Source organism: Gymnogyps californianus, chromosome 14 (genome assembly GCF_018139145.2).
Source record: "Gymnogyps californianus isolate 813 chromosome 14, ASM1813914v2, whole genome shotgun sequence".
Lineage (NCBI taxonomy): Eukaryota > Metazoa > Chordata > Aves > Accipitriformes > Cathartidae > Gymnogyps > Gymnogyps californianus.
Genome location: NC_059484.1, coordinates 19,447,704 through 19,472,894, shown reverse-complemented (window position 1 = coordinate 19,472,894; position 25,191 = coordinate 19,447,704). Strand labels below are relative to the sequence as shown.

General features: G+C 39.1%; 1 protein-coding gene across 1 annotated transcript in view; it reads left to right on the top strand.

The window, feature by feature from the left end:
- RAPGEF6 (Rap guanine nucleotide exchange factor 6) overlaps positions 1-25,191 on the top strand; it is a 134,358-nt gene that overhangs the window by 18,101 nt on the left and 91,066 nt on the right. Inside the window, 3 exon segments of the mRNA XM_050905020.1 lie at positions 9,097-9,167; positions 9,788-9,844; positions 11,202-11,285. Of these exon segments, the coding sequence (XP_050760977.1) occupies positions 9,097-9,167; positions 9,788-9,844; positions 11,202-11,285 (212 nt within the window).

Genomic DNA, 25,191 nt, shown 5'->3' with positions numbered 1-25,191 from the left:
CTATTATCAGCATATAAGTCTGACAGATATTTTAAAACTAAGTAATGAGTGTCTGGGAACTTTATGGTAATGTTTTGCTTGAAGGTAACTTTTTCATAGCTGTACTTTTGTTCTGAACCGTGATAAGGGCTGAACTGTGCTTCAGATATTCAAAACTCTCCGTAAGCTGCTTGGTTTGAAGGAATGACATTTGATGTTTCTGTCTCTCCAGTTCAGGGCCCTTGGTATTTCACTCTGCAAATCAGCTTTTCCAAGGGAAGTTTTTTCTCTGGTGAACTCAGGGTTCCAGAAATGCTGACTCGGTGTGATGAAACAGCAGTAAAAATAATATAAAATTTTCCCTCCCTCATTCCTTGAGATGTTTTTCTTTCTACCAAAGTCTTATATCAACATAGTCCAGGGTTCTTAGGTGGAAGGTGTTTATCTGTATTGGGTGTGGGGAGCTATTGGTGAGTAGAGAAACTTTTTGTTTTATTTTCATGTAGAAATACTTTGCTTTTTTTTTTTTTATTTTCAGAAGTATTCTGCTGAATGGAGGTACTTTCAGTCTATAAATAAACTGTAATAGTGCTTCTAGGGCCTCTGTTCTTAAACAAGATCTGACTTTTTCAAATTTTATTGAGGATACTTCTATTCCTAGGAGTGGAATGTAATTCTTAAGTCTGTGCCTGTAGCCCTGTGTGCATGTTATAGGGAAATAATATATAAGGAAACTGTATTAGTGCCATTGAGAGACTTGCTACTTTTGCAGGAAAAAAGAAGATAAAAATCCAAGTGTGCAAATGTTACTTCTGACAGCCTGCAAAAACAAAAGCCAGATTTTAGTTTCCTATTTGTGGCTATACTGTTATTAACTGATGGTGTCGATTGTAATTGCTTCCTGGATTTACAAAAGAGTGAAATGAAGTCCCTTTTTGTCTCTTTTCTCCTGTATAAAGATACTATAATAACTGGACTGACATTTCCTTATTTGGAAAAAACAGTATCTGTCATCTATATGGGTAAACGTAAAGTTTAGAGTTTAGGCAGGAGTCCTGTATCATGGTCATAATATGGGCCATAGCTGTCTGATAGACATACGCACCAGGAGGTTGTGGACATATGAAAGACTATAAATCTAAGAAATCAAGCTCTTGATCATTTCAAGCTGTTCAACGGATCAGGTGTAGTGATGCTCTGTTACAAAATCATAATAAAGGAATTATGATTTTGAGCAAGGTCCTAGGACAACTCAGCATTGCTCAAAATGCCTGTAGTGAGTAGACTGGCAATTGAGGCCAGAAAACCGTCACCTGTTACTGTAGACGGAAGACTTCTTAATGGAATATATGCTATTTTTTCTGAATAAAAGAACATGGCTCTGAAGTAGCTGAACCAGTTTATTTTATACAAATGTTATTGGGTGCAGTCTCAGGCGGTGATTTAAGATCACGCAGGAGTTTGCTGCTGGTGTGTTCTATGAGAGGTATTTTAATTAGGCTTTTTGAATTGGTGGTGTTTCTTACATGGCATGATGACGCTTCATTCCTTATAAGTACTACTTAAACTATGTCATTCTCCGCAAGATACTTTGTTAAAGTCTTTTGAGAAGATTCTCATTCATCTGACTGACTAATCTATCCTTTCTCCTCCCTGATAGTGCCTCAATGCTTGTATTTAAATCTTCCCCCCCCCCCCCTTTTTTTTTTTTAAAATGGCCTCCAGCTAAATGGGAGGATACTTTAAAGGGAATTGTTACTCTAAGTGAAGAGTCCTGAGCTGATGTTCTTTTGCACCACTTTCACTTTTATTGAAGTCAAATGTTTATGCCACTGACCAGGGAGAGTAAATAATTGAGATGGAGGAGTTGCTTTCTGGTTCATCTCATTATCTTTGTTTTAGTCAAGGGACCATATGCTCTGCTACGCATGTTTAAATGTAGTTGACTGCTCCTCCCGCAAATTCCAGGGGTAGCTGACGGTGTGTATCGTCTGGCTTCGGGTGTGTAGGTCGGGCTTCTTGAACCAGCATCACTAACGTTGGTGAATCTGCTGTGTAGATATCTGAATATGTAAAAAGTGGATCAGAGAACTTAAGCGTGTTTCTGTATTTTTATTTCTGGTATTACATTATCAGGAAAGAATTTGGGAGTACTATTTTTACAATTGGCATTGAACAGAGAATAAAGGAAACAGCGTGGATTCCAGCCTTTGATGAAGTAACAGGAAGGGAAGCAATGAAAACCATAAACCGTGCTGAGTAACATTTCCTCTCTTCTGCTACACCCCCCTAAGGGTGACAAAGCCTTTATTGAGCCTGACAGGATTCCTGATAAAAGATGCATTCAATCTGTATAAGGAGCCTGCTGAATCACTGTGAGGCAAGTAATAGTAATGGCAGCAGGCTGGAGGAAAAGCCTCCTAGTTACAGCTTACACAACCTGCTCTCCGTGCTCCAAGAATTACTTCTATTTGCTTTACTGAAATCTAGGCACTCTAAATAACAGATTTAATACAGAGAAATTAAGCCGCTGTCCAAGAGTTTGTTATAATCCTTGTCCTGATACCAAGTGAGTGCTTGATTCTGCTGAAGTTTGTTTCCAGCCCTCTTTCCTGCTTGGTGCTTTCTGGTCAGAGCACTGAAGAGGAAGCAGCAGCTCTCTGTAACAAACAAATAGGGAGATTGTGGCAGCTTTCAACCATGCAGCTTCCTTCCCTGCAAGGTTTTGTACCTGATAGTCTTTTTGAATGTCAGTGGAATTTGGGAAGCTGTTACCATATGGTTTAACTGTTGTTTCAAAGGCAGAAATGTGTGTCTGTTTCTTTTAAAGTATATTAATACAGCTGAATCTGTAACAGATCTTTAGAAGATACCAACATTTTTGTTTGCTCTGAAGCATATAAAATATGCATCCTGGCAACTGTCTTGTCTTACCTTGGGAAAAGCATGAATGCAAAATCCCGTCAGGTATCCTTTGCGCTTCTGTAAGAAGCAGGTTCTTGTATGTGAACCAGGGAATCCTGGGTGGCTTGGCAGCCCATGTGGGTTGGGCGTGGGGAGCCTCGAGTGAGCCAAGCATATGTTCTTGCAACAGGAATTTAATGTGTTTGGGGTGGAATTGAGAGACAGGTTTTGCGCAGCTCTTTGGGACAGGTTTGCATGTGAGGGCAATCTGTCTGGAACTTGCTGACACAGCTGTTTCTTCTGTGCGGCTTTGAAGTGCTGGTACTGCTGTGCAAGTTTCTGCTCTCTTCTCATTCCCTGTGCAAAACTCTGGACTGACTGAATAATACCTGCTAGTCTGCATTCTTTGAGACCCCTCATTTAGGGTTCAGTGTGGATCTTAGGGCATCTACGAAGGCCAAGCTCATTGGGATCTGGGAGCTGGAAGGAGTCTACTGGATCTCCGAGTCCCAGCCCCGCTGCAGCGAGCAGCTGCCCCACGGTCGGTGCAGGGTGGCTGTGGCTGGATGCAGCTGTTCGGGGACCGTGCTGCCTCTCCCCTTTCATATGACATGAAACACATAACGCGCCGGGCCATGCTAAAGGGAGTCTGCGGGGATTTATGGTTTCCTCAGCTTCCCTGATACCTCAGTCCAATTGCTGAGGATGGCTCTTTGCGAGATTTATCAGAACTTGCAACTATGAGGTCATTTCGGAACAATTTATTTTCCTTAGAAATAGAGCAGATTTCCTGCTTAGTGTTTTGAAATAATCATGTGTTACTGGAACACCTGGCTGGGGTCACATCAAGTAAAGCATCAGGTTTTCATTTTATGTTTGTCAAGAGCAAAGTTGCTCTTGATGCAATCATTTCATCTTCATTCCAGAGCATCACACTACTTTTGCCCACTTTTAACGCTGTAAGGGAATTTGTCTTGGACATTATTGTGGATTTACAGCATATGAATGCAGTTCATGTGAATTACAGCTGTACTGGCTGGATTTGTTGGTGGTGGTTGGTTGGAAAACTTTGTATTCAGAACTCCATACTCAAGACCACCGTCATTCCATTGGATCCTTAATTCCAAGCTTTTAAAGTTGCTCCTTGGATTAAAGGCAAAAGATTGGGAGAGAAGAGGGTGAAGCAGAAGGAAGCGATACAAACTCACAAATTTTGCTCACCAGCTCAGGTGACAGAGGCAGGGATAAACTCCTTATAGAGGGTGGACATTAAATTGTTAAGAGTTAACTGAAACTTCAAAGGCGGCTGCGTAAATCACTTTAGCCTTAGGACTATGCTTCAACAAGTTTCCTGGGTTAATAAAAGGGTACAGAGGCCGTTGTATTGCTTGGCATACTGCTGAAGTAGAGGTGGCCGTAGGGGGAGAAGATTGCTTCCAGCAGCGCTTGGTGCTTCTGCGCTATGGTACTTGTACGGAAGCATCCAGATCTTGGTCGTATTTTAAAAAAGACGCTGATAACGAAACTAAGGATGATCACCACTTCCCCAGCAATTTTGAGGTTTGATTATATTCTCATGATGACTTTTTTGGCTGACTTTATTTCTTTATTTTTAAAAGTTACATCTTAGCAAGTAAGAAATTAATATTTCACCATCCTTGTAAAAAAAAGTAGCAAATTACTTTCAAATAAAAGTGTTTTGGGGTAAATGGGTGATGAGTAGTAGTTATCTGGTTTGCTTTCATGTGATGAGTCTTCAGTTGATGCTACTGGCGCTTCTTTTATTTTCCCTTATTCTACAGTTGTGGCATCTTGTGGTAAGTACGTAGTTGGCATCTGGCAGGGAAAACGAGAAGTGGTCTAGTTATTCAAGTTGCTCGCTTCATGGTATATTGGGATGAGGATGTTACCATAAAAGAAAGCTGATTTATATAACATTATATTGTTACTAAAATCTCCATGGTTTTACACTGCCTTTGGTTTAGCAGCTGGTTAAGCTTTTTGTCGGAAGGATGTGTGTGTCAGGGATGATAAAAGCTGCTGCTGAATGGAGCTGGGGGTTGCTGGCATATCGGTGCTGGGCCACGCTTTCCTTGTGGCCGGGTTTGGCGATAACAGTGCCATCTGCAGAGCGATCCCTTGATTTCTGCACTTCTGCTTAAACACACGCTATTTTATACAGTGTATTCTTTCATGTGAAGAATATGAAGAAAGAGATGTCCTCTGCTTTTTGAACATAGCAGCTGAGAACACCTCTGCTCGTGAACTTGGTGCTGTGAGAACTGGGGGCAAAGAAAATAAGCCATCCTGGGCAGCTTTGTGCAGGATCACTGGTGGTCGCAGTGTTCACGTTTCGTCTCTCTGTAGTCTAGAAAATCTCCTTCCTAGCAAGATTAACAACTCCTGCCTGCTTCCCTCCACTCTTTGCCCAGTTTCTCCCCTTCCCTTGGCTCACTGGAGCTGCAGTTTTAGCTAGTTGGATAGAAGATGTGAGTTAATTTCTCCTTAAATAACCTAGGCAAGGTAGTTTTCTGTCAAAGACTGAAGAATGTGTGTGGGCATACCATTTGAAGGTAGATACTGTGCTTTAGTTCCAGCTATTATTTCAGCTGATGAAAAGCTCTGAAAATAAAGATTACAAAATAAAATAACGGTGACCTTGGTCCCTAGTTTAGAACATGTGGAGAAATTGTTTTTCATCAATAATCATGTTTCGGTTGGGTTTTGGCAGAAAAAAGTACGTTAAAGAGATTATAGGGAAGGGTATGGAAAGGGCCTGTAACTTTCTAGCAAATGCTTTGCGTTCTGCTGTTGTAACACTGATTGTTGCCCTTTGGTATTGTCCTTTTATAGCCCTTTCTTTTCATAGTGGGTATCTGAAAATTATCTCTACCCTTTGTACTGTGGTTATGTGTTTGTCTGCTGTTTATAACTGGTGTGGCAACATAAATCCGTTTTTCAAAATAACAGCTTCTAATCCTATTTTCAGTTTTATAAACCTTGAATTAGAGAAATGAATGCTTTCATCTCTGATGGAGGATTTTTTGGGTGCGCGGTGCCGCCGGGCTGGCAGGGTCTGTCCGTGAGGTGGCCGCAGCACCTGCCCGTCATCGGCCGCTCGCTGCCTCCAGCTGCGGTGGGACTAAATTATGTTCCTTGCTTGCAAAACTATAAAACGAGCCTCTAAATGTAGTCTCTCAAACATAATTTCAGTGCTATTATAAGCACTTATTCTTAAATGGGATGGGAGTAACAGGGAAAACTTTGCAAAATACAACTGGTACGGAATTTTCATGTTATTAGGAAAAACTGGGCTAGATTAGCTGCACGTAACCTCCCCTGTTAGACTTTGAAGTGGCATGTGAGGGAGAGGAGGAATTTCACCTGGCTGTCTGTAAAGAATCTATTTAAACAAACAAAAAAAGCATTATTTCAACAAGACACGTAAAACGCATTGGATCGGTACGTTCGGCACACTGGAGGAAAGAGGCAGCCTGCAGACCTTGCTGGGAGACACGATTGCTGAGTTAGCTCTTGTGCTCAGTGGCACCCAACAAAATCATGTGCTCTGCTTAATTAGGAGAGGTGATTGCTTTAAAAGTCAGTTATTTTCAGGGAGAGTGTTACAGATGCTGATTTAAAAATGCCTATAGAAACTGATGTATGAGTATCTAATATGTTTAGCTTGTTGAAATGTCACCTGGCTGGGCAGTGAACAATGTGATGTTTCTTACTTCATTTATCAATATTAAAGCAGTAATACTGGCCAGCGTAAGTTAAATGCCTTTTGCTGTGATGAGGGAGTAGGAAGCTTTGCCTTCCCTTTTCTGTGCTGTGCTCTGGCTCAGCTGTTCTCTCTGCCGCTGCACATCTCAACAGCCGAAGTCTGAGCTGCGGGATGCTTTGCAGGCATGAATCCCGTTAAGCAAATGTTTATCTCTTTAATTTACCAACTGTTTATTCATCAAGCTCCTAAATAAGCACAGTGGGTCCGTACAGTAGTCCTGTTTGGTCAGCCCGGCTGCAGGTGGAGTGCAGGAGACAGCCCATGCTGACTTAACCTGCTAAGGGGCTGTGCTCTCTGGAGTTGTAGAGAATAATTCTCAAGTAAGGATGTGGTCGCTTTTCATCTATACAACTTAAAAACTTTGTGATTAAACATGAACATAAGCTTTTGTTCTGCTTACAATTCTCTGTAACTGATGACAATAGAACTGCTAATCTAAAACGTATTTTTAAAGACATTCTGTTATATCTTTGTCTCAGTTATGTAGGAAAATATTGGAAAATGTAGGAAAGCGTATATAGACGCAATGAGTTATGAAGATTGAAAAATTTAGTTTTAATTGTAACACCAAATACTAACTCCCTCCTGGCTGCCTGGTAGCCCAGCTTCAACAGGAGTTGAGAATATCCGCTACTCGTCCTTCCTTTACCTGCCCGTCTGAGTGTGCTTCTGGCCTGGGAGAGGCAGCCCTCCAGGTGGAGGAGGAAGAATGTGGAACACAGTGCTTTTATTTCAGTTGTTCCATAAATTTTTTAACTACTAAGATACTATTAGCTACTAAGATACTATATGGTCAGAGGATATTGTTGCTGCATTCCCGTGCCTAATGTTTTCTGATGGTGAAGTCGAGGCAGTTCCCTGCTCAGAAAGGGGAAGAGCTCAATAACTGAGCTGGTCCAATACCTCGAGTGACCCTTTGGCTGCCAGGTAGCCATCTCTTACAGGCCGTGGTGGTCAAGCTTGATCACCACAAGCAAGTGGTGTGTTTGGAGTCTGATTCATAGCTAGTGCTCTTGGGTGTTTCACTAAGAAAATCAAGTTTGTGGCAATTCACAGCCGGAGGATTAAAATGAGATTGGACTGTGTGAAACGGGTGCGTTATAAATATGTGTTAAGCATTCAGGCCTTCTGTTTAATTTTCATGGGGTTTGGTAATGACATTTGAAAAAAATAAATCAGAGTTTTATTGGTTTTACATGGCCTGCAATTACGTATGACCTTTCATTTGATGTAACAGTCTATATCCGTTATATTTCTAAACATTTACTATTAAGCCAAAGAACTTTTCTAAAGTAAATCCATTGTAAATTCTGAGGCTAGCATTCATATTGATTTATCTTTTGTAAACACTGTATAAATGCAGCACTTGAAAATTCAGAACATATTTTCCAAGGCCAAGCTGGAGAGACTGCGATGTGGTATATAATGACTTTGTTGTGCATGTATTTAATGCTAACAGCCCACCTGTTCAGGATAGTAAATTAAATGATGAATAGCCCTAGTGAGCTTTTCCCTAGCATGTGGTCTGCACCATCAGCACAGATATTTTTGTGACTGAAGAGGATTCTGTCTGGTGAGAAGTTTAAACAGCTGTAACTCCTAATTACAGCTTCTATGTAAAGTCCAATTTTTAAAGTGAAATAATCTTCATGTTTTAATATTGTTGCTTAAAAAAAGTTGTTTGCTTCTGTGGTTGCTAATGGATGGCACTGATGTGATGCTGAGTCTTGGGAGCAGGAGGTGGGAGACAAATCTAAAACTTCATTGTCTTCATCTTTGCCAAAGAGTATTTTGGAGTAACTTCTAATGTTACCCTCCAGTCAAGGACTAGACTGAGTTAGAGAGGCAGTAGGATGGAGTAGAGTTTGTAGTAGGGCTACCAGCTAGATCTGAGGTGGACATGAAATAGCTTTTTCTCTCTAAACATAACACTTTTACTATGAAAAGGTGCTGTGGTTCTCTGCACCATATATAGTGGCTAGATTACGTGGTTTAGGTTTTCACTAGGGTTCTTTGCTATTAGCAAACTAATTTTGCAAAATTCCTACTTTAAAGAGGTGTCATTAGGTTTCAACAATTTTTGACCTCGGATCAATAGGACTGTCCTATTTGGCTTATTCCACATGTTGCTTGCTGCTGTATCCATTCATGTAAATAATATTTTCAGAGATATTTTTAATCTTTTTCAGGTGAGTGTTTATGCATCAGTTGGACTTCACTGTTTTCACTTCCACAGCTTAAGTGTGGACAGGGTTCTTCAAGTCTGCGTGTGTCCTGACCTACCTACTAATTTGGGCTTTGTCTCTAGAATTATGTCTCATAAGTCTGTATAACTTATTGCAGAATCTGAGAAGATAATGCTGAAGTGATTAGATGCTGTGAATGAAGTTGCTCATGTCTTTTTTTTTTTCTCTCTTTCTTTTTAGGACTTAAATACTATCTATTCTTTCCTTCATGGACTGGACATACTCTCACATTTCAGGGAACATCAGCTAAGGTAAAGTACTCTGGAGCTAGTTAGTGATGCTTAGCACAACTGGTATCTATGACTGTGTTTTTGTGGAGATGAGCAAAGCTTTTTGTCTGCCCCCACTTTGAGGTGACAGAGCATTGGCCAAGTCCATTGCTGAGTTAAGTCACTGCAATAACGTGGCACGGAATCTAAACTAATTAGCTTTGCTAAGCACGAAGGCAGAGCTTACTCCCATTTGTCTACAAAGGACTGTGTAGACAGTGCCCTATGTTAACTCTAGATTACAAAAGCTTTTTAATGCTTCAGACATTCGGATGATCTCAGAATACATAAAATGGAAGGCCAACAAAGCACAAAAAGTGCGTTGGAAGTATTTTAGTTCCTTCAGTTCTGTTGCTATGGGTAATTCCAATGTGTGGGAGTGATTTAAACACTTAGAGAACATGCTGTATATTATCTATTTGGATAATGAAGAACACCGTAATAATTTGAATTTTATGGTTAAGCACATCCTTTGTTTAGAACAAAAAAATAGTTGAATTTGAAGTCTTAGAGCCTTAAAGCAATTCTACTGAAATGTGGTGATTAATGGCTTATGATCTTTGGGGATTAAAATTGAAATTAAACTTCTCCTCCTCCCTCAGAATAATGTCATCAAGTGCCCGCTATGAGAGGTACAAGGGCAACCAAGTTCTCTTTTGGTAAGTACATATCACTTGTTGGAGTTCTTCAGTAGAAGTATAAACAAAACCACTGCTTTGTATGTTCTAATATATCGCTTGCTTTTTCAGTAGTTGTAAATAGAAGGCTTTAGAACATTTAAGCTTGGCCAGACTGGTTAAAAGCTTTGACAGGAGGCGGTTGTAACAGTAGTACGGTGTTGACCTTTGAGAGGTGCCCATGAATTATCAGCACGGCTCCCACGGACAAGAGAGGTGTGTCTGTGCACACGCAAGATCGATTAAAAAGCAGGTGGTGTCACCTCAGCGGTTCGTGGGAGCGGCGGTGACGACTCAGTAGGTGGCACTCTTCCCCTGGAGCTGGCACTGGCTGCCTTCTCAGGAACCCAGTTGCTTTGTAGGAGTATCCTGTATCGGAGGAGGGATGGAGCTCAAACACTGTCTCTGCTTTTAAATTGCTAGAATTAGTATTTTAACTTAGAGTTCTTTTTAGGTTCCTGCTGGGAGGCAAATATACTCTTTTTTTTTTTTTCCTTCTTGTATTTTAGCATTGCTTATGGTGTATTTATCCTCTCACAGCTAACCCTAGCTTTCTGTATAAGGCACATCTTTCAGTGCACCTGAGTCTAAATGAGATGCCACCTACTAGTTTGTGTGGTGGGTATGTGTGACACAAATGTGCTCCAGTACCAGGTCGATGGGTATGTGTGGGGTTGCGTCCTGAAAGAGGAAGAGGATGTTAGGCTGTAGCTGGGAAGCGTCAATGCAGCGCTCTAGGAAGAGGCAAAATCTACTGCAGTAAAACACGGCAGCTTCTGCGCAGACCCATGGGCTGTAGGTTGAAACGTTGGCTGATCCCTTATCCGTCCATCTGGGGTCAAATGGCACAATAGGAGACAATACTGCATGTGTGTGCGATGCAAGTGCAGAGATGGAGGAATGCAAAGCAGGAGTCAGATGTATGGGTCTTGTATTTGATCTGTAACACTTGACAGGTCCATGTAGTGTTACCGTCCATGTTGAACTGCTAATCAACTTTAGCACAGAATAAAAATTTTCCTGTGTTTGTAGCTTTGTGTACACTTTCACTGGAATGAAATGTTTTTAGTGAAAATTAATAATTTCATTTTAATAAAATAAATTTTTAAGTTGACTTAAATGTCAAATTGTAAGGTATAAGAAACATTCTGGATGTAGACGTTTTTAAAAAAAAAAAAGTTAATTCTTGGTAGCGTTCAGTGAAAGTTCTTAGGTTTCCAGTCCACATAGCAAATTGGTAGAGTGGTAGGTCATTATTTTACTACAATAACATTTTGGATAATGTATTTCTGAGTTGCTGTCAGAAGAAAGTAGATATCAATGATTTCTTTTCTTACAGCTCAGAAACTATTGCAAGATGCTGGTATATACTGCTTTCTGGATCTGTGCTTATGAAGGATTCCATGTTTTTACCACCTTGCAGGTATGTAAAGTTGTTATTATTATTTAAAGTAAGGCAAGATCTCTTTTTTTTTTTTTTTTTTTTTTAATAAATGCTTTCTTATATGTTGGTGTTACTGTAAATTTTTCACAATTTTAAAATAATTTTTTCGTTATTTTGTTTTTCTAAAGTTTGATAGTGGAAGAAATGTTCTGCTAATTTGATTTAAATTCCCTCTCACTTTTTCTGCACGTTGAAATTTCTGTGTGAAATACCGCACTTCATGGTTTTTAAATCTCGTTTGGCTTTTTATAAGAGAGTTTGTAGTTACCTTGTTAACTTGGGAGCCTCTTTGAATAATTCCTGTTGTGTAACTGTTTTGTATAGAGTTCCCTGTCTCAAAAAACAAAAAATGACTGTAGATCACATAGCTTCTACCATTTGGTTGGAGGCTGTATTTAATGGCACATATGATTTTTTTTATGTGAAGCAAGAAAATAGAGGCCAGCAGCATCGGTTACAGAGAGCATATGACAGGAGTCTGACAGCATCTCGTAGTTGAAGCACAGTGAATGTTGTGACATGCTTTCACTGAAGCATACTATTCGACTTGAGCTGGACCTTGCTCAAGTAACACTCTGAGTAATACTCTGAGTACTCAGAGGAACACTCTGCGTACTCAGAGTAATACTCTGACCTTGTACATGACTCAGACATCTTACTTCACTGTATCTTGAAGCTGCATGTGGCTTATTTGTATTCAAGCTGCGCTTCTAGGCTAGACAGGAGAGGTTTTAAAAAAAAAAAAAAAAAAATTCAGACTTGCCTTGGTACCCAGTTTGGATAGTTTTTGATGAGACTATCAGAAGTGCTGCTGCCTCTTATCAAACAAAATAATGGCTTTCCCCCTGCGTGGTGGTTCTGTGATGAACTCTTTCTCCCGTGGGCAGTGGGGCACTGGCTCACTCCTGCAGCCACTGCTGCCTTTGTGCTCGCCAACGTGGTCTCCTCTCCTGCTCCTGCGGTGTGCTGTTGCTGCTGGGCTGGAGTAGGACTGCTTCCCTTCTAGCCATAACACAGCGCAAGGAGATTAATAAAGAGTGGGTACCAACGTAATGTCTTTCCTTTCTTCGCTAATGTGCCTATACCAATGTGCTTATGAAACTCAGATTAATCAGTGGTGCTTTACTCGGCATGAGTTGATAGACTTAAAAATATCAACTCCAGCTCAAATACATTTCCATATACTTGAATTTCATGGTAAGTACTAATAAGAACATATAAGACTCAATTTTTCAACTTGATTCTTGGTTAGTTATAGGCTGGATGTTAAACTTAGTGCTCATTGAGTGACTGGAGTTCAACAGTGCCAGAAGTGAGGACATGGCAAGTTAATATTTGCATGAAACCTAGCTCAAATCATTGTTTTGCGAAACTTGAGGAATAAGTCACTTAAAAGCATCATTAAGGGTTTTTTGTGCTTTTTTTTTTTAAAAAGAAAAAACAGAAGGCAAAATAGGTCTGTTATTGCTAGCTCACAAGATTACCACTAATTTTAATATGGATAATGAGGAAAAATAGCTGCTAGATGGTGAAAGGGTCACAGAGTTCTGTTAGATGAAACTGCTGGCAGGTCACAGTATACATGGTGTGATTCCTGGTGTGTATTATCCCCTTATGTAGTGAGATGATGTGAAAAGGAAGAGAATGCACTCCTCTGCTGGATAGCCAGGTTGTTCCCTGTCCGTGTCTTCATTGCAGTGGGGGGAAAAAATGAAAAATTCAAATGTCAGAGGAGTTTTGATGTGCTGAAGGTTTGAAGGAGAAATGCACACATGTACAATTAGGTGAACTAAAATTACTGTTAATTAGTTAGGAGTTAAGGAGTGCAAAAGGATGAAAATCTTTGAACCTTTTTGTTTCCCCCGATGCTTTTGACTCTGGGGCCGCCTGTAAATTCCTTCTCCTCTTTGCTTCCTCCCTGGGACTCTGGGGCCATGCACGCGGATGGGGAAGGAGAAGTGCTGCTTGGACACGAGAACAGGAGAAGGAAGAGCGCAGCTTACTTTCCATTTCGTTCAAATTACATTCGTGCATTGTCCAACCTCAATTTAGAATTTAAAATATAATGCTTTTTTGCCTTTTTTTTTTTTTTTTTTTTTAAGTACAGTGGGATAAACTTAAGTTACTTTCCCTGGTTTGAACACTTCATATAACATATATTTAGTTGAGGGTGCTGCACAGTCACCAGTCACTTACAGGCTATTTTCATATGAAACTGTGCCTTGGATAATTTAGTAGTATTCTTCCATAATTGCAATTAGCACCATTTTAATTACATTTAAAATAATACTTAATGTTATGCATTATTCCTTGTCCCCAACCAAGTTCCTGATTATGTGAGTCATTCTGAAAGGAGGCTTAAACACATGTCTGTAAGGAAACACAATATTGCCTTCATTCTCATTGCCTCAGGTATTACAGAGCTATTCTTTTTGATAAGCAACAAAAATAAATTGTTTGTTTGTTTTTGTACTTTTGCTTAAGCTGTAACAGTGGAAATGACCCAGAGTATACCATTAGGTGTAAATTCATCTTTGAAATACAGTTTCTTTATTTTTGAAAACTCTCTATTTAATGTTGATAACATAGTAAAGATAGTTACCTAAATTGATTGTTGGTTTTGTGGGTGTGGTGTTTGTTGGGGTTTTTTTTTGTTATTGTTGGTTTTGGGTTGTTTTAGCAATATCTCTTGCTGCAGTTTGGTGTTGCTCTGTGCCTTGATTTTTAGAAAATAATGCCTGACCTCCTTTGGCAATATTATTTACTGTAATAGGAAAAAAAATTGTATGAGTTTAAAAGAACATATGAAGGACATTTGTCCATTCAAAGAATTCATCTTTGTCTGATGAAGAACTTGATCCCATGCTCTCTATGCCTAAAGAGCATACGACCTGTATGATGTTAGTGAAATAAACTTTGTGGAAGCGTATGTTGTTTGGGATACTGATTTATCTGTGCTTTTTTTTATTTCCACAGCAGGAAAGTGGTTGGCAAGCGTAGGCAATTAAAAGAAAACCACGCTTGAAGTGTTCTGAGATTGCTGAAGGGAATGGAGACATCCTTCCAGCCAGTTAGGTTTTTTGGTAGGCTCACTGCTGCTCAGACACTGGCATCAGATAAAGCTTATCTGTTTGAATATGGTATAAATGTGTCAACACACGAGCAGAGGTGAGCGAGGTTAGAGACAGGTGTCATCCGCACAAAAGTGATGCGGGAGACTGATGATGGCTTTGAGACGTCCAGGGGGAAAATTAATGAGGACCAAAATAGAATCCTTAATGTGAGGAAGGTGATAACTACCAAGGATGAGAATTTAGGCTTTAGTCTGGAGACCTCCTGGTGCTTTGAAAAGGTCAAGAGCCAGGTTTGAATAATTGTCATTCTGGAAGAACTGGGCAGACAGAGGCATTTTGTAAAACAGATAATAGTTAGCAAATGGATTCTAGTTTGAAACTCAATCCTTGTGTATACTTTGTAACACCCCCCAATCCCCAGTTATCTCTTTGTAATGTTGACATGGTAATTTCAATTTTATATTTGTCCTCTGGAGCATTTGATGAACACTTCATATTTAACCAACTTCTGTATGTTTTAGGGTTCTTTTGCCAGGAATACTGGAACAGTTTTTTATAAAATGTGAGAAGCAGGATATCGGTGTTTTTCAGTTAGAGGAAGCTGGTTTCCTGGGCAATAGAGGGTTTTAAGGTCCCCTTTTCTTGTAAAGTTGTTGTTTTTAATCTGTTTTTTTGGCAATCATTCTTCAAAATTCAGGATTTTATTATAAACTAATTGCCTAGCAACTTTTGTTTAATAATTATATGAGAAACTGCCGTTACAATTGATTGTTAGTGAGATACTTTCAGTCTTCATAAATAAGACTAGAAGGTGATGATGATTTAATGACTGTTTCCTGGTACCTCCTCAGAATACTTGTCCTTTTTCTGTCATTTGCCCCATGATTACCTTGACAGGTAGGAGCAGACTTTAGTAGACAACTGTAAATTTAACCTCGTTAAGAAGTTGCTTAAGCTCTCCTTCTTTTGCATGCCTCGTTTCATCCACTATCTACCATTCGGTAGTTTCAGAGTCAACAGAGCTTCAGGGAAGCTTTACTTTTCTTCTGCAGATCTTTTTGAAATAAAATATTGTATAGATTCAAACCTGAAAGAGGCATAGCCCCACGGAAGCATAAGAAGGTGGGCAGTCACTGCTTTATTAACTTTCTGTTAAGTATTTGAATGAGTAAGGGTGTAAGCTGTGGCTCACTGCTTGAGAAGGGCTTTTTGTTCAACTTGGATGAATTTGTATGCAAGCTGTAATTCAGAAATTGGCTTAAAAATTCGAGGAGTAAAACCTGCATGCAGGTACGATAAATCTATTCAATATTCTGACACTGACGATCATGATGAGAAAAGCCCTGTAAGATTTTTTTAAGGTAAGAAGCAGATCAATCAGTAATATCAGGTACAAAGATGGCATAACCTTGATTACCCTATTGCCTGGAGAATGGATTTGTCAATAGATGTAGCATAGTAGGAAAAGAATTTGCTTCTAACATGAAAGCGATGGCTGGAACAAAAGAACAGGATTGACAGATTTTGTGGAAGGAAAATCATGTCAGCAAGTTAAAGAGTTTTTGTGTTAACCTTGCTTGTTAATCAAGATAATTCATGTGAACAGGATATTTGAAGGAGATTACTCACAGCAAGATTAGCCATAGGAAATATATCAAGGGCCTGGAGGAACTTTTGAAGCCAATTATGTGGATGACAGCCTCCTACAGCTGTGAGAATTGAACCTCGAAGGGAAAAATACAAAGTCTTGAAACATTCAAGATGTAGTCTTATTAAAAACAAACACTTCTCTTTTCCGAGCCCTTCCAAGAAATTCATGAACAGCCCTTCCAAAAATCTCACAAGTGGAGAAAATTGGAATCATTGTCCTATTCAGGTAGCGCGTTTCTTGGCTGAAAACTTACTTTATTCCAAATAGACTCATGGGCATACTGTGGTATCTTTTCACGAGAGTTGCCGACGTGTCAAAGACTCAGTAAGCCATTTCTCTTTCTCTTCTCGTGTAGAAGGAGAAGGCACAAATGCTTGGATCAAGAAAATTGTCACAATGAAAGAGGAAGTCCAGTTTTGCATCATGAACAGCAGCTTGGGTTGAAATTATTTTCGCTTGTTTTGTATTAAGTTAATATTTGTGAATAACAATGTTTTAATATATTTTGAATCTTACTGTGACTGTTAATAGTGTTTCAGTATACTCTATGTGAAGCACCAGAAGCACAGAAAATTCTGTGCTTTTACAGGACCATCAGTGTTGGTAAATAAGAATGCAGGATTAAAGATTTGCAATTTGCACAACTTAAATTTCTTGTATTTTAGAAATCTTTAAATTTTGATATATGTAACTTTGTTTTCAAATATATTTATAACTTGAATGTATCATCTAAAACTAGATCAGTTTTACTTCTAAAACCTGTAGTGCTGTTTTCTGCACACTCTCGTGAATTTGTGCCATTCACTGAAAAAGAAAATGAGCGGCTCAGAGCTCCTGCATTCCCAGCTTCTGCCTGTAAAAGGTATACTGGCATTTTTTTCCCCACTGATCCTTCCTTTCCAGATTTAACTTTCTTAAATACTGCTTTCTGCTTAGACTGTACCTGCTGTATCCAGGCTCTGTCCCAGTGCTCCTTAGCCTCTGCTCTTCCTCTTCTTTCTCGTCTCTATCCCAGTCTCTGCCGTTTGGGTCCCGATGGCTGTAGTGTGGAATACTGCTTTTCCTCCATCAGCTGCCAAGGTCTAGATACATATGTGTGCCAGTCCACTGTTGGCGTACAGTAAACATAATTTTTGACAAACTTGCAGTTGTCAATAAGGAATCTGAAGATACTGGTTGAAACAATTGTGATTTTAAATTTCTTACTGGTTGTGTGTAAAAATTGCAGAGGTCTTAGGACGATACTCTGTGCACGTGTGTTTGCTTCACACTGGAAAGCTCTTTGCAACTAACTGTTGTAGATTATTTTTCTGCTTTCAAAATGACAGCTTGAGGCTTACATCCCTGTGCTTATCAAGACAGATTTTATACTCATCTCTGGATAAGAAGCAGTGGTTATTCAGTGCATTTGTGGCTCTAGATGAGGTGCTGTTTTCCCTGGGTATTTCTGTAAGTGATGGCTGTAACTTGCAGCATTGCCTGACAGCCAGTAAGTAAACTAACAACTTGGGAATGCTACCAATAAATGTATTTTGTAAAACTAATTAATTCAGATATTGTTGTTCATATTGAAATTCTTCTGGCAGTGCTAGTGCTGTGATGAAAGTACTCTGAGGAAGAAGGGAACGTGGAAGAGAAGAGGCAACGTGCTGGTGAGAGGCCGTGTGTCCTGGTCTCCCGAAGTGCAGCTCCTTGTACTGGAGGTGCTGCCGTTGAGTAAGGGCTGGGAAGGTGTTGCAAACTAAGAGCATGTGGTGCATCTTTTTTGACATGGAACAATCTTCTAAGAAAGCCAAAAGAATGAAGAAAGACTGTATTCAGACCTGTCACAACTAAATGACCAAATAATCTTGTCCATAGTTCTCCCTCCCCCCCAGTAATTTCCTTTTGTTCTGTTCATAGTTTCTTACAACAGCTGCCCTATAGAGGTTTTATAGACTGCAAGGGATGCTGATCGCACCACAGAAATAGTATTGGCTAAACTAAAAAAGTCCAAGAGATGTGAAATTGGAAGCAAAGGGTAATGTGCAGTTTGTTTATATCTAAAATATAATTTTACTAAGACTATCTAATCACATGGCCTGGAATAGCTGCAAAGCTTCACAGAGAGTGGTAGGTAAGACACAGGCTGCCTCAAAGCATCATCGTGTTCAGAGTATAAAGTAATTAGTATAGACATCTTGAGCTTGCAGCCTGTAAATCGAATAGCATGTTACGCAGCCTCCAAAATCATTCCCAATTAAAACTTTCAGCAAGCTTAAGAGATAAACCTGCTAAATGTTGTTGTTATTGAGAGCTAATGCAAAAAATGGTTTTTGATGACTGAGCATTAATTGAAATTGGTATTTTGCATTCAGCCATGTATCTTGTGGTTTCAGGTTTCCTTTAAACCATTTCCTGATGGAGTTAAGTGTTCTAGTATTTTTGTAATTAAGTTACTTTGAAATGCTCGGGACTTGCACAGCATAAAGTATCATGAAAACCCTGCTACCTGCATTTGCTGAAACTTTTGGTCTGCGCTCATGTAACTTTTTTCCCCATCTTCTTACTCTGTTTTGCAAATAGAATGCATTTGGGGCTGCTCAGCAGTTTGCAGTGCAATGGGAAACGCTGCAAACTGCTGCAAGGGCTCCTGACGGGACCGTGCTGACTGTCACGGTGTGCTCCAGAAAGGGAGCAGAGAGACTCTCCAGCAGCCCAGTTTCTCAGATGATGGTTGGTCTGAGAAAAATCTAGACAAATTAAGACCTCCGTGCAGATGCCCAGAAAAACAAGTTATTCCCGTGAGGATTTCAGTGTCAATTACGCTCATATGCCGCGGCTGCAATGTAAGAAGGGCAGATTCTGCCTTCTCCGTCCGCAGTCAGCGCGGCTGTGTTACTGCCGATTATGCAGCTATGCAGGTTTTCCCCTCTTTGTTACTTCCCAGCCAATGACAAGGAATTTAAGTGTAAAATTACGTTTTTGGAGTATTTAGATTGGGGTTTAGTAATACTAATGGCTGTTCCAAGCCATTCGTAAGATACTTGTATAGTACATTCAGTGGTAACTGAATGGATTTTATCTTGGATCTGAACAGCAGCTACACTGCAGTAAATGTCCCGGGTGTTTGCTGGAACAGCTGTTTTGCACAAGAGGCACTGTCTGAGGAGAGGAAAAATGAAATGCTTTTCAAATGAAGGGTAAACCCTGACTTGTGAAAAAAGCATTTTCATCTGTTAAAAAAACAACCAACCATCCAACATGTCCATTTCTTAGGCAACTTGTCTCTTCCAGGCCAAGTTGTGCACTTGCATGCAAAATATTTTGCATTGGAGAGATCCAGCCAGGTTACTGGATGTGTGGGGTCACGGGGTTCTCTTTGCAGTGGCAAAAAGTACAATTTGTCTTCATCTTTATGTTCCTAAAAGCAGCCTGACAGGCAGACAGGCAGTTTGAGAGACAAGTATATTCATAAGAACAAAATATCTGCAAAAAATTGCAAACCCTTTGTTTGTTATACTGATAAACTGGTGTATCAGTGTCCTAGCCCAGTCCTACATGTAATAGAGCACCGAGTATTACTGCAGATAGCTTTATCGACAATCACAGATAACTGTGCATTATTGATACCAACTTATACAGCCAGGATAATTTTATGATTTTTGTAGTGCCTGGAAAATACAGAACAAATCTTAAAGTGCCTGAGGCTTTGATGAAAATATTGTTTCAGGATGTAGTAGAATATTGTAAATTTGAAGATGCCTGCTAATTAGTGTTCAAATAAATAATAAGGCATTCAGTCTCCATCTGTTTGTAGGCTGAAAGCTCTTCAGGACAGGCTGTGTTTTTACCTTTAAAGTATGTACTGTATGTTGAGTATTGCATAATGAGAAACCATCAGTAATGAAGAACTTCAGCATATTGATATCAAGAAATTCTCAAGTTAAATGTGACTGCTATTCCTAAAATTTGTCAGTCTTGAAATTCCAGACATATTTCAGCACCAAATCCTCAGGTTGCTTAACAGGTGGATATGAAGCATTTTTAAACATTTGTGTTTAGAAAGCTGTGTTTGTGTACATCTTATTTAAAGAACTACTGTATTATGTTCAAAGTATGTTATGTTGGAGGCTTTTCTGAGTAGTTTGCTTTGTAAAAGTAAGGTTTGTTATAACAGCTCCAGTGCCTTAAAGAAGTTTTAATGCCTGCCAGTATTTTGGGGAGTGGGCATGAGTTTGAAAACTGGAGTATTCTCAAATACGAAAGGCTCTCTGCAGTGAACAACTTTGATCCATCCCCTGTGTCAGTAAAGCCAAGCGCTCAGGTGCTAGCACGTTTAAGATTTTGGAGTTTGGCTCTGCAGTCATGGAGGGTTTTCTCTGTATTAGCAAATCCTGCAGTGGAAAAGGGACAGATGAACCGAGTGAAATGGCTGATACTGAGAACCGTGTTATTTGCAGTTCTGCGCTTTTACATTTCGGTAGCTCTAGTCTGATCCCGTGGCCTGAGCACCCATTAGTGATTGGTATATGATATCATGCCAGTTTAACTTGCATTCCTTTCTCACATGATGCAATTGCTTAAGCATTTTTAATTACGAATAGCAGTGAATCAGGAAGAAAACAAAGTTTCCTGCAAATGAGGCATCCATAAATCAAGGGTAAACAAAACTGCCTTTGGTATGTGGAAGACATTTTTTTCCCATGACAGTGTTGCAAGCCAGTGAGTGAGTGTCTGAAAATTAATGATGCAGATGTAATAGACAAATATTAAGTGACAGGAGCGTACAATAAAATTATAAATAAAAAAAAGCGTAATGTAATTAATAGTACTGACTCTTCTGGGCTTCCAACAGTGGGAAGCTATAGAATAATGATGTTAAAATATGTATGATTAAATATACAGATCAAGCAAAATTTTAACTGTTGGATCATTTAAAACTTTAACGGTTATACCTTTGGTATAGTATGTCCTTTGACATAGTTTTTACTGTATTGTAAGTAAACCTTAATTTATATTAGTTTCATGTTTTCTCACACTTCCAGTATTTGTATTAGTTTAAATTCTTAATTGGATTATTTTTCCACTCTCTGCTTGAAAGCACTAAAGCGCATGTAACATGCTGTACCTTAATGAGGCTTTCCTGATTTTCTTCTGTATCTCGCCACGTACAACCTCAAGAGGACTTAGCGTTTAGGGGTGTGACGGTTGGAGAAGCTGCTGCAATGGTTTGTAAGCAGAGGTGCTGACGGCCAGCTGAAACGGGCTTCTTGGATCAGACCTCCCCAGGGAGCAAACCTGGCCCCCTGAAGTGACTTCCATGGTCACGGTCTCGCTGGAATGTGGTAGTCTGTTGACGTGCTGAGTTGGGTAACCAGTAAGACTAAGGAATGACAGGTCTTGCAAGCAACACCACGTGTTCTTGGCACCACAGCAAAGGATGAATTAGTCCCAAAAGAAAAGATTGCCCCCTCTCTTCCAGAATTAGATGTACTTTTCAGAGCACTCCTCTTTGAGAAGCAGCATGTTTTAGGTTTGGGTGGGTGTTTAATGGCCGACTAAAGACTTCTCAAAGTAATTTGTCACAGAAATGTTCCTTCTCCTTTGGAAGAATGCTCGGCATGAAAGCTTGCTCTTGTCTTTCCAAACAGAATTTTGTCTCCTCCGTTTGCAAAGCTTTGTTCAACTTAACCTTTTCCATTTCCAAATGTCCTCTTACATTTTGATACTGAAATCAATTAATCTCTTAAGTGTTTTCATACCTTTAAGTACTGTACTGTTAATTTTTTTAATGTAAATATTTATTAACTAGAAGATGCCAGGTTTAATGCTAGACATGACTAGGTGACTCCAAAACCTAATTATTCTGTTCTTTTACTGTCACAGTGCTCGTTATTAGTTAATTTAATGCTTGAAATTATTTCTTTAAAAAAAAAAAAAAGTGAGTAACTGCTGATTACCTAAAATTCCCACAAAGACTTTAGCCATCACTTCAGAGCAGATTTAGATGACTCTGGGACAGTTACGCTGCTGCTTGCTCCTCCTCATGCCTCCTCTCTCTCTCTCTTTCCCTTGGATGTGCACGCACTCTGGTTCTGGCTATTTTAAATTTTTCCTAATGTATTCGCCTGAACTAGTTAAGACTAATTCTGTGGCAATCAACCAATAAAGCAAATAGTTGAACTTTAATGTTGATTAATGATCTTTAGTTTAAAAAAAAAAAAATTGTGACAAATTTGTTAGACAAATACATGTGCATCTTTGCTTACGTATTACGTATTTGCTAATGATATTTTCTTCTTGTCTGTTATTAATGTTAGTGGATGCTGCTACTGAAGAAAGCGTCTTCCCTGGTCAATGGTTTCAGTGCTGAGTTTCTATTTATTCTAAACATTTCATTGTATAATTTTACAAGACAATTAGGAATGAACACGGTTCTGAAGCCTTGATTAAAATCGGCAGATTAGTGAAACATACTGATGTCAGCAAACCTCTTAATGGATAGAGAAGCTACACATTTGTATTCTAGAGAAAAATATGGAATAAGTCATTAAGAAAGTTAAAATCCATGTTTCTAAAACACGTTGGGTATGTTAATTAAGAATTGGTATTTTTAAAATGTGGTGGTTATGGCTGGGGAAAAACCATATGACGCCTCCTCTTTTTGAAGGAGCTCTGTTGTGGTATAACTGATAAAACATCCCATGATGCGCACCAGGAAATAATTAAACTTGACCTATTGACTTGTAAATATGAGTAGTTTATTCTTTAGGATTAGAAGGGTGGGTTTTGTCTTTGGAACCTAATCCTCTTCTGAGTGTTCGGTTGTTGTAAAGTGCTTGATGGACCAGAAATGATAGTGCCAAGAGCTTGACCTTTGTTACAAGCGGTGTTCTTTTCCTAGCATTATTGTTTACTGCCATTACTTAATTAGCAAATGTTGCAACATAAGCAGAGGGGAGCTTGACAGTAGCTGAATTTCATGGATGTGTTTATGTAAAACAAAACAAAAAGAAAACAACCCTCCCTCAACCTCCAATAGTTAGATAAATTGTTGTTATACAATAAAAATACTGTGCTTGAACAACATTCAGCAGAAAATTGTAGCTTTTTCCTAACTACTGGGGATATAGCAATAGTAGTAATCTATTTTGTGATAAAACCCATAATGATTATTTCTGTTTTAAAAAGCTGCAAAACCTGAAACTTCCAGTTGCACGTAATTCCTTTAGAATTTTGTTTGGGGGGAAAAAAAAAATGTATTGTCTTTATTTTTCTATTGTATGGAATAGAATTAGAACTGTTTAACTTTTTTTTTTTTTTTTTCTTTTTTCTCCTCAGTTGCAAATGATACCTTAGCAAAGCTGGTTTCACTTTGGTTTTTGGTTTGTGGAGAAATCATAACATGGAATTTCACTTCTCCTAGAAGTTAGAGCTTACATTGAGCTTACATGAAAAATGACATTTCTGTATTTTCTGAACTGAATTAACTTTGTTGTAATAGTGGGAGTAGTTTGACCATTCTTTTTGATGTATTGCAAATACAGAAGACTGTCATGCCTGGATCACATGCTGTGTGGAAAAAGCATGAAAGAAGGCATGAAAATTTTAGCTATGAGTTGCTTACTATAGATGTGTGAAAATGCCAGTTTTCTGTGTGAAGCTTGTGCTTCTCTGGCCTGCTACAGCATGGGGTGAGAAAATTTCAGTTGTCGTTTATGACTCCATGGCAGTCATGTAGTTTAAAGATTTTTTTTTTTTTTTTTTTTGTAGACCATTAGCAAAATCAAAACTTGACAGTTTAAACTGCCATGCTCCTGTTAATTGTAAGACTTTATCCTAACTGGATTACACTGATAATTTCTTTGTTGGAATAATCTGAAGCTTCACTTGAATGACTTCACAGTTGAGTTGCTTAAGTTCCTTTCCTGAAAATGCATGTATCCTGCAAAAATTCTTGTATGCTAACATATAGTAGTTTATAAGCGCAAGTCCTTTAAATGTTTTCTACAAAGTGGTTGTGTTTCAGTGGATATTTGCTGTTGAGATGACTGTGTATGTAACTCAAATGTTTTGTGTGGCTGAAGTTTCAGATGTACTTTCCAAATGTAACCTAGTGAAAACAGATGGAGCTGACCCACTTTTTTAGGTTTTGTCTCCACACTTGTCTTAACCTCCTTCTAATTCACACATTAATCTCTGCTTTGAATTAACTGATTCTTCAGTTATTTCACCTGCTGATACGTGTTAAAACGTGATTGCTGATGACAGTCTGAGTTTGTAACACAGCAGCTACAACTACCGAACTGCTAATCCAGGCATGATGCTGTTAATCAAGTAGGTTTTTTTATTTGACGTCTGTATGGGATCGCTTTCACTTGAGCTCAGTTGAGTGGGGTAGGTCGAGCATACCTAACTCAAGCTAACAGGTCTGTAGTGAAGACAAACTTACTTAATACATGAAGCCAGATATTTTCAATTCCAGGTGCTACTACAGTCACAAATGAAGTGATTTAAGAGGTTATTGGTCTGTAACACACCCCACACACCCCCAGCAGTATCTAGCTCAGCTCTTTTTGCTGGTAGTTCCAGCACGCTCAGATCTGCTTGCATGGTACCTTCTACAGAGTTGATTCCCCTAAAGTCACCTTTGTTCTTAGGCGTCCTAAAGGTAGTTGCCTTTTACAGTCAATCAGCTGAAGCACATCAGATTGCTTTTAGTCTCTTTCCTTAGTCACTGTGTTACACTGCCCATCATATTTTGTTGCATTTGTGTTTTTTCATATTTCTTAAACAGAACCTGTCATGGTGATACGCTCCTTGTGATGATGCAAGAAGCAACATAAAGACAGAGGTCACAAGTTAAGGCTCAGTTTTAGAGAAGAGGTTCTCTGTCCTCCCATTTACTGGGAGGATGAAGGGGTGACATGGAGTTGAGGGAACTCTCATTAAAAATGCTGCATGCAAAGAAGTACTTTGGAGTTTTTGGAATTTATGTATATTTGTTTTTACAAAGCCTGTTTAATGCTTAATTAAAATCTAGTAATGTTTTCTTGTCAACACTGAAATGCATTGTGAGTGGTTTTGAGTATCTGCAAGTAATAATGATTTTAAAAAAGAACATTCTTTATATTCAGGCTTTACATAGCAGGCTATGATGAGAGGTGCTGAGTAAACC